This window comes from Colletes gigas, unplaced genomic scaffold (assembly GCF_013123115.1).
Source record: "Colletes gigas isolate AHSC1104 unplaced genomic scaffold, ASM1312311v1 Colletes_gigas_Sc00010, whole genome shotgun sequence".
Lineage (NCBI taxonomy): Eukaryota > Metazoa > Arthropoda > Insecta > Hymenoptera > Colletidae > Colletes > Colletes gigas.
In genome coordinates, this window is record NW_025106639.1 from 849632 (window position 1) to 860379 (window position 10748).

At 43.3% G+C, this 10748-nt stretch overlaps 1 protein-coding gene across 1 annotated transcript; it reads right to left on the reverse strand.

Annotated features, from left to right (window-relative positions):
• Positions 1–206: 206 nt before the first annotated feature.
• On the reverse strand, positions 207–1563 carry LOC122397902 (WAS/WASL-interacting protein family member 1-like). Its single transcript, XM_043397397.1, is given in 3 exon segments — positions 207–748; positions 803–998; positions 1498–1563. Coding segments are annotated over 3 exon segments (804 nt in total).
• Between the last annotated feature and the right edge of the window lie 9185 nt (positions 1564–10748).

Sequence of the window (10748 nt, forward strand, 5' to 3'; positions counted from 1 at the left end):
CGGCTGTTCCCGCGTGTCTCTGTCTCGTTGCATATTCGCATAAGAAGTCTAAGTACGAAGGAATATTTCCTGCCAGCAATGACCAACACAATGTATATAAAAACACCGTTTAATAATTTAATATTTATTTTCCATAAAAAAATATAATCATTATATACAAATATATGAGTGTGGACGAAGGTGCGTGTCGACCGGGTCCGTCCTTATCAATGGTGTCCAAAGGATATTTCGTGTCCGCCGAAACCGCCCCCGTATCCGCCACCTCCGTATCCACCGCCTCCGAATCCACCACCACCTCCCAAACCGCCATGACCGCCGCTGACCAGTACTGGATAAGACTCCTTAACGAGGACGGGGACCTTGACTGGGTAAGGAACCTCTTTTTCAATTGCGATCGGTACCTTGTACGGCACGCTGACCGGGTATGGAACCTTCACAGGCACTTTGACGGGCACATTGTACGGCACTGGGACCGGTTTCTCCACTGGAACCGGAATCTGTTTCTCCACTGGAACTGGATAAGGTTTCGGTATGTGTACCGGAACTGGACGCTCGACGGGGATATGAACCGGAACAGAGACTGGTACGGGTACTGTTCTCTCGACAGGGTACGGTTGAGGCACGCGAACTTGGTTCTCTCGATGGATCGTGATGCCAGTTATGCGACCTCCGTCGCCACCTCCGCCTCCGCCTCCGCCTCCGCCTCCGCCGCCGCCGCCACCCCCACCGAATCCTCCACCTAGACCTCCTCCAAGACCTCCACCGCCGAGGCTCAAACCTCCTCCGTATCCACCCAGTCCACCTCCGTGTCCTCCACCGAATCCTCCTCCGAAGCTTATGCCGTGACCACCGAAACCGCCGCCTCCTAAACTCAACTCCAGTCCTCGTTTGCTCTTTTCCTTCGTCTCGACGGTCGTCTTAGCGGTCGCCTTGGCGGCCGACTCCTTCGTGTCGCTGGCCAGCGCCGCCGTCGCCACCAGGGCGAGTATTAGTAGCTTCTGAAGGGTAGAAAGGTTATTAACTGTACGAGTTACGGAAACCGTAGAAGTTCGTCGGGTGTCTGGTCGTTTTGTCACAGTGACGTAACTAATATAGAACTAATAGGAGAAAGTGCCCGGTGAAAGGGAAATTATGAAAAATCTCGATACCGCGCGTAACCGTCCTACGCAATTGAGCACAGCGTACCCTGGTTGCTCGATCGTTGTGTCACGAACGAAACGAAACACCCGGTTTTGATTTACGGCTACGCGTTCGACGCTCCGCGCCCGTTACGTGAGATATTAATGAGAGTGTGTAACGGTACCAAATAATGGTACAAAACGACCGCGGTCTACCAACGGTGGAGAAGAAAGAAAAAAAAAAAGTATATGTATCGATAACGTAACCGTGCGCGGTTAGTGAACTTTCTCCGACGCATTACGTAAAACCCTGTCCCTTGAGCTGTTCGGTAATATTAAAGCTGTGTTCGTGTCCCTGGTCGAAGAACCGCGAGCTCACCTGCGGAGTGCTCATGGTATCGTTCGTAGGTGCACACTGAAGCTACATCGCGCCAATCACTGGCATATATACCGTCACTTTCGCCGTGGCTACTGGCCCACTCCCCGGAAAATCCTACTCGTCCACCGGCATTAAAGCGATCCGATTGTGCTACCGCGTCACCGCGAAGGAGCTGTGCGTTAAGGGGGCTTTCACCTTTAAAAACAGACCAAAAAAATCTGCTTTTCGTTTTTCTGCCGACCGTGTCTCTAGAAAATATTACGTTGATATTTCGAAAATTCTCGATCCTGCAATAGCAAAAACGTTCTGGTAACAGCACGTGTCGTTTGCACTATAAACACCAATTTCCTATCTTCGCGAATCACGGAACATTTTTCATCTCGACACGCTTCCGGAACAGTTTGGATTTATTAAAAAAGATTTATAAAATCTTTTAATTTTTGAAATAAAAATCAGAATATATCTGGGCATGAAATAAAAAGAGCTGATATAACGATTGCTCGACGATTATAAGGTTGAAAGATTTATTACCACTCTTTGTTTTATTGCAGCTTCCTCACGTAGAAAGAGCAGTTTCGAATGAAAGTTTTTGGAAATTATGAAAGTGTGTTCGAATTTCGCGAAATGTAGAGAGGTGCCTTCGCGTTGTAGAGAAATTGAGAAGTTGTTCGATAGAGGCAAAAATTGCAGCTCGCAACCATTGTTTTTGTTTAACCTGATTACGTTTTTTGAATCCTTAATATGCTATAAAATCTGTAATTCGTGCATACTTAGGGAAATGAGTAAATAAGTAAACAAAAAATGTGAGACTGTACTTCTTTCCTGTATCCACGTGTTCCAATTGCGGTTACGCTTATGTAAGATTCAGGTAAGAAACTTTTGTTGCGATTGAGGTTGCCACCAACTTATATAGATCTCAAATTCTCAACTGTGTTCCTACTAAATCGTTTATGAGTACGATCCTCTTTCTACCGTGTCAACTGCATATATTATGGTTTTAAATTCTTAACAATATCTTTCATATACCGAGGATGACCCCAATATATGACAATTTAAAAATTTGAAACAATAACGCCGTCCAGTAGATGGTATCGTATATAATAGACAATTTTAGAAAATAACATTCTAAATCATCGTCACAATTATATTTCGTAAAAATCAAAATAATTGGAAAATTACAATAAGGTTCATGTTTTTGTTAGCAAATGGTTGTCAGGTCATATATTTCAAATAATTGCGTGCTTTCACCGTTCTGTCGCCATATCGACTGTGTTATTACGCAGCAATGTTGTCTAATACCGTGGCTGCTCTATTCGCATTACTTTAATTTACACAGCCATCGAGTCAAGTCATGCTGTATAGTTAATCATAGGATTAACAAATTTTATTTCATACGTGCAAAAAATCGTCACCATTTTTTGCTCTGCGATTCAACGAAAAAGTAATAAACATTCATCGTCAAAGTACACGATTAGATAATTAATTCTTGTCTTTGGTTTTCGCGCCATCTTTACAAAAGTGGATTTACCTACCTTCATTCACATCGACTACTTTCTCACGAAGGTATTAGGACATAATAGCATTCCGAAGCTTTTGTTCCTTTACAATATTTAATTCCACAACTATTGGATAAACGTTCTCGTGTTCATTCTTCCGGAAGAAAGACTTTCTTTAATCCAGGAATTTCAACGTGGGTGTATCATACCCAACGATCCTATTCCCACGTTTACCATTTCCTTTATGGTACCGTGTGTATGAATTTATTTGATTCAAGGAAACACCCCAATAAATGTTTCTCACATTAATATTCAAGGATTTAATTCTATGTACTTGCTAGCTGTAAGTTTCTAAATATGGTTTTATAAATATTCTACGGATCTACGAACATAGATCTGTTGCTTAAAGGTGATCGGTAATGGGTAGAAAACGCTTCTAAATAAATCAAACGTTCGTTTCGTTAGTAAATAAACGGTAGCTGGTTTTGGTCGGAAAAATGATCGTTTTAATCGCAGTAAGTACCTAAATAATTTTCTTCCTGCTGGAAATCCCCCCTTAAACCTTCTTCCCACGGGCTACATGGAGCTTGATTACTACCGGATCCCCCGGAACAACCACACGCGTAACGTGTCCGTACATTCGAACTGTTTCGATTCGCTCTCGGTGTCCGTTCACCCGACGAGGAGGAGCCTGCAATTTACCATGGAATGATCGCCGCGACCAGTCTTCTTCGGCGTTTCTTTTTCTTTCACTTCGGAAGGAGCGGCGCGCGCTCGCCTCCGATTCCAACGCTCGTGCCTCGTAAAACCGTACCGGACATAATTCCGATCGAGACCCCCGCCATCTTACGTAACCACCCGCTCTCGATGTTTTGCGGATCGCTTCGCGGCAAGGAAGAAATTTGAAATCGTTACTGCGAAGAGGAAGCGATCGTTCCTGCACCGATACTCGTTCTCGAACTTTCGGCACGCTTTTCTATGCAATGCACGTCATAACGAATAGTACGACTGGCAAGGAAACGATCCTGCTCTCGAAAATAAATCGAAAACGCGTTAAAACCTTTTTTTCGTACCGTGGCTCTGGTTTCGAGAAAATTGATACTCACTGGAGGCTTGTTTTTTTATTCTTTTTTTCATCAATACCAGCAATCAATTTCGATCATTTTCTGTGTATATCTGGTAGCTCGATTTGTGGTCTTTCAAATTTGAAGCGTTATTAGAATCGATACAGTAGAATGATCGACTACGCCCGTTAACCGGAAATCGATATCTAACCGGTGGTTAGTCATCCAAGTTGGTTAGCGTGTTGGTCTTTTTTCGTAGATACAGGAGAGAGGTAAATCCAATCACTTGTACGCGTGTAATTTATATTTAATGTATTCAGAATGTATATCTTTCTTATATTACCACTTACACAATTCTTCCTTATAGCATGCACGATCTTTAATTCTGTAAATCCCTTATCGAGATCGAAACTTGTATTTTGTACAGTTTTTCTACTAATAATATACGTCTATAATCGCACAATAGCACGTGCTTTATGCAATCTCTTCGAAAACGATGAAATATTTATTTCTGCGTGTAGAAACATTTCCAATTTGACTGGTAATACTATTAGCCGGTAATTTACTTAACTTATTCCAGAAACTCTCATCACCGAATGTGAATCCCATCCAAGAGCAATCTCTTCACCTTCCCATTATACATTCATTGAATTTGATCGTTTTATTAGTTCGGATAGGTTCCACGATGATCGGAGCCAGTAAATAAATGCAAATTTAACGAGGAAAGTTACGAAGAGACTCGACGATGATTCAAAAACATTGGTCCAAGAAATCATTTTTATCGCTAGCGAGAAGGCTTACGTAATCACGTAACGACAGAGCATCGATAATGTTTATTCGATGCTTTATGCGACCGGGCCAAAAGGTACAATTAACAGTTTAATATCCGGGCGAAATTTATCGATCGCCGGTTACGCATCTCCGATACTTTCCATCTTTCACCGGAGCAATGTTACAAAACTCGGCTCGTTTAATGCAGGTGGGCGCCCATTCGCCGTCCATTACGCGATCAAAAGTACCTCGCGAGAGGAAAGTTTTTGGGTAACGCACGTAACCACGCCGGTGAAAATCGCCGGGTCGTTATCCCCGGGAAGAGAATGGAACTTACGGCTCGCTTCTGGATATCAAGTTGCTCGACAATTAATCGCGGAACCCCAGCCTTTTCATCGATTTCCATCGATCTGCGCCATTATAGGTTTCACGTCCTCGCGTGCAAACGTAAACTTTTTCCTCTTGCATCTTCTCGCAATTTATAGCCCCAAAAATTCCTCTATTACATTTGCAGATCAAAATTTAAACAACCACTAGAGATATAAAGAAACAGAAACTTGAAATTTTTATCGAAACTAACCCTATTCAAAGACATTTAAGAAATTTTCTTCTCTGCACGTTGAAACGAATTATCGTTTCGTTGCGTTCTATCGAGGGTTTAGATGCTAGTGGTGTTTTTTCGAACTAATATCGCGGGCCTGTGTTGGAAAATTCAGCGGAAAAGTGACGCATGTTTCGAAGCAACGTGTCGAAACTAATCACTGAATTTCCGTAACGAATTTTATTACAATAGACGTACTGCGACACCGATCACAAAGGGATGGGACTGCGTCGACTTTCTCCCGTTGTCGCGGACACGCGCGTACGCCATGAACTTAATTGACGGATTCCCGGCATCATGCTCGATGCTCAGTTAATTAAAAAAATAGATCCGCGATACGCGAAGGAAGTTGTTAGGCGTCACGGCGACCGACAGCATTGTCGCCGGGACTGGCTTAATCATCGTCGCACGTTTCTAACGTTACTCGTCGTCGCAGCCTTTACGGTCACAAGTACTTCCTTGAACGCAAGAAGATCGTGTGGCGTGTCAGATGATTAAAGTATCCTGAAATTTCACACGAGACCCGGAGACATGAATTTCAACGTCTCTTTTAGCCAACGATCGAACCAATCTCCAAACTCGTACAAATAAACAGTTCACGAGGGTCCAAAAGTTTTCCTTTTTCAAGGCAAAATAAAGTTCCTGCTTAGACTAGTGGAATATTAAAAAGACACTTTTGTGCGACGGATAACTTAAAATCTCTGCGATACCAGCGCGGTAACAGTTTGCGAAAATTCATTACTCTCGCATCCCGTTACCGAACGATAAATTACAATTACGTATCGCGCGTTCAAACACGACAATCGTCGATTCGTACAGCGAACGGATTGAGCAAATCAACGAAGCGTGAAAATATTATAATCTCCGACAGATCGGGTTTAAATTATGAAGTCGAAAATATATATGCACCGTCCGTGTCACCGCGTTGCAGTCGTTGCATGCGTGTTGGTAATGAATAACGAAGCTACAGGGACGCCCGTTGATCATTTCCACGGATGCCCGGACTCGCAGAAACTTTTTACAAGGACCAGTTTCATAATCATTTTACGGATACTTTGACATTAAACTCTCGCCCGAGTTACGGTGGCCAATATTTTCGCTGTATCCACAAATTAATGCACCGCGATCCGACCGGGAACCACTTTCGTTCGAGCATCGCAACACGCTATTAGCGGGGAACTCCATCGCGCGAAAAAATACATTTTCCATCACGGTAGCCATTTATCTTCGGCTGTACCTTGTTTTGCAAAATGGGCGAACGTGCATCCAGAGATATGGTTAATTGCTTTTACAAAATTAACAGAGACGAACACGGCTGAACCTGGCACATTCCAACGCGTCCCTTTGCCGGTATTTTAATCGAAGAAAATATGTATAATGATCGAAACGTGATCAGAGTGTTTTTGTCTCGATGATGTACCAACGAAAAGTAGAAAAGGAAATTCATGCTCAGACGAGAGACCGTCTTTTGTATCGCGCGAAATTTCAGAGCGAAGAAGAGAGTAAACGCGAGTCGTCGACGGATTTCTGGAGGATTCGCGACGGTGTGGACGAGCAGGCAACCATTCGCGACGATGACAAATCGGAATTGGAAGGGGGCAAGACGAAGATGAAAGGGAAACTGGCGGCGAAGTCCTTTTTGGTCGTTCGCAGTCGCTCTAGGACGCGAATTAAGTTTGCTCCGTGGCAGAGAGGAGGACGAGGAGCGAAAAGGGCGAAAAAGGAAAGGGCGTAACTAGAAAACGGCTTGATAAACACCTTGAGCGAGAACATCCATCCATATATTCATGAGAGCCGCGGCCTGGCCGACTCGAAAGCCATTATTGCATAAGGCTACGTGTGCGGTCGGTGAAGCAGAAATGCAGACTTTGTGAAAATTCCGCTCCTACCGTCTGCCTGCACGCTCGTTGGCCGCGGGGATTTACTCGGTGCTCTTAGGCTGCATTTCCGTAACTGTCGCCCCTGCGAATACGAAGTTCGAGAGGCTTCGATTCGTTCGAGGACACGCCCGAAAATCACCATTCGCGTGACTTTGTCGATTACCTAGCCGCGAGAGATCATTGGAACAGAACGAGCGAACGTACCGGATATACGTTTCTGAAGGTGCATGAAAGCGGCGTTATTGTTACGAGAAAGAATCGCGTACCGATAAAAATGTTCGCGGTGTATCCATTATAGGAAATACAAGGAGCGGCCGTTTATGTAATTGGAATATTACAAATAGCCGCGGATTACCAGGAAACGCGAAGTACAGAAACAATACGTACGAAAACGGTATCGAATACATCCCGCACGTAATATAATCCCGAGCACTTGCCAAAGTTCCGTGTACGTAACGAGACGAAGCCGTTTATGTGGAAAATATAGTTTTCACTTTAACGAATTTAATATAAAACGGTTTCCCAATATCAACATTTTTTCAGCAAATCGACTGCTAGAGAACCAGTAGTATGCCAGAGGCGGTAGCCCGTGTAAATAAAAAAAAAAAACAAATTAAGAGAAACCTACATGTATTCGTCGACGTGTACGAGCAAAGGACTGTAAACGCGGGGAAAAGTAGAAGAGCGCGCAAATCTCTCATTTTACGGATCTTGGAGCCTTTTAATTGCTAGAGAGAGGGGGGGGGGAGGCAAATCGTGACATAATAGTAGCACGAAACGTATTGCTGTCGGCGTGGAAATTACAATTACTAGCAACAGAATTGGCCACGTGGTGGCGTCGAAGCGTGTTATTAGCTTCAAATTCAATGAATGAAACAGCAACGTTCGCAAACAAATAGATTCCCGTCACGGAGATTTGCGCAATTACTTGGCACCTGTGACCGACCGTCCACCTAATTAATACGCTTCATTACGCCTCCGCGGTAAAGAATCTTTTTTCTCCTCTCCGACGCTTATCTTAGTATATCGCTACAGAAAAACCTCGCGTTAAGATTTAGTCATTTTCTATTGTAATAATGATATCCTTGGAGTGTCGTACTATTGAAACTTTTGTTTGAGTAATATCCAACCCTCCAAAAAGGTAGAGGGTGTTTAGTCAAAGTATTTTAAATCTTATCTTCTTCTAATATTAATTTTACTTGATTCTTACTGTTGCTTTACTGTATTAAATAAATATCATCAAAAAGCTTCAACAACTCTTGAAGTACTAACCATCGATGTCTAAAACCACATACATATATTGGCTTCAGTATTTCAAGCACTATCATCCTCTGACTCCTATAACGCTATGACCCGTTGTCAGATCACCGTGCGTCATCTCGATCGACAGGTTTCACGTACCCCAAATCGAGAAACGTTTTGAACCTTCGATCGACGTAACCTGTTATTGTACGGAAATCGGTTTCCCGTCCGAGGAGATTGCGGCCGCCGGAAAATCTCTATAAATTCATCGAAAACAATTTAATCCTGTTCGAAGGCGAGGCAGAAACTATCGACAAACATCTTCCTCTCGCTTTTCGTTCCCGTCCCGATCGAACCTAATCGAAGCCAGGCCGGGTTCGTCGTAACGCACCGACCTATCTGGCCGGCAGTCAAATCAATATTTTCAGATTCAAATATGGAGATTCAAATTCAGATATATGGAAATGTATTCCCGCCGATAAGCCTGATAAACCACGGATACGCCGGATATTCTAATGCTTTCCAACAGGCGAGATCAAGGTACAAAGTCATTCCGAGATTAACCGCGCCCCAGGGAGCTCGTCGGTTGATAACCAAAAATCGTTGGCGTCCCGTAACTCCTGGAGCACGCCGCGAACAGACCGCGAATAACGTTCAACGGAAGCGGCGGCATCGAATCTAACGGTTACGTCGAGAATTTTATCGGCCGTTCCTTCGGAAATATGGGCCGTTTTGTATTTCGCGATCCACCCCCGTTTTCGAAACGGTTTCCACCGGGCGTACGAGGGAATTATTAAACGTTAACTGAATTTAACATCGGAAACGACGCGGCGGCGAGCGTTTTATTTCGAATCGAAAAGTTTCGGACGGAATGTAGGTTAAACTCGCGCCCGTCCACTATCCGCCGGAGTGGCCAAGTTTCTTTAACTGCGACAGAAGGAAAGAAGGTGCAAATACACGGAAGAGCGTAGTTTCAATGCCTTCGGAGAATTCCTAATAGTCTCGCTTCTCGCTTTAATTAAGCTCTTAATATTAATGAAGCTCCCGACGATGTGAGTACAGAGATGTAAGAACGTATTGTGAACAGTAATCGGATTAAAAAGGGCCAACGGGAGCTGAATCCGTATTAGTTGCGCCGGTTCGCTCCGACGGTTCATCCCGTAATTGAAAACTTGGCGACTCGGGGAAACGGCGGTAAGTAACGAGAAACTTCGAAGCCAATCGACGCGCAATTCTGACAAGTGCATCCGGAATCGAAACGCGATTACAACTTTTTTTCGTTCCGGCCGATCCAACGAATTTTGCATAATCTCTCCGAGCGCGATACTTCACGACTGCGCGGCATCATCGTTCGTTCGAAAGAAATTAAAAAGTTACATCGAGCCGAAAGTTTTCATTCCACGAGTCGATAAACTCGAGTTTGAAAAATAATGGATAATGGATCCTAAGTACGCTTAACGCGGATAAAAAAAGTTCGACGTCGAATCGTGTCTACAATTGGGACATTTACCTTAAGTATTAACATGGCATGGGGCATATGCGGCAGTTGGCTGGGAAAAGAGGATTTTCGCTGCAGGATTTAGCTTCTCTAATTGGATATTATAAGATTATTGACTCTATAGTAAAATCATTATATTTTAAAGAATGTGGCAGCACGTTTGTTCGAAAAATATATGATGTTATTTAATGCGTTCGAATTTTTAACCAAGACCTCGGCAGTTTACTGCAAATTATTGGCGCGATGGGTAGTAATTATTGGTCCCAATGCGTGCTGATATTGCTCGAGATATCGACGGGAAATATATTTGTATCGCAGAGGTTCTAATGTATAATACACGCTACGAAAGAGGCTGGATCGAGCACTCGTTTGGACCAAAGGCCTAATTTATACTTTGCTATTATGTCACAGGACGCGGATGCATAATTATTTTACGACAATGAAATATAATTTAAAGGCCACTTTTCAATCGCACCAACACCGGCCATTATTCCATTATGTAAACGCGTGTAGGATCGAAAAGAATGCAATAATTTTCACGAAAATAAGCGAAAGGATATAATTATATAAATTTAGCGTGGAATAAACTCTCCTCTGGCGAGGAGGAAAAGTATTACATGTTTAATAGAGAATCAACTTATGGTTAAAATAGACTTTTCAAAAATCTATTTTCACTGCCATAAATTTTTGAATAATCAT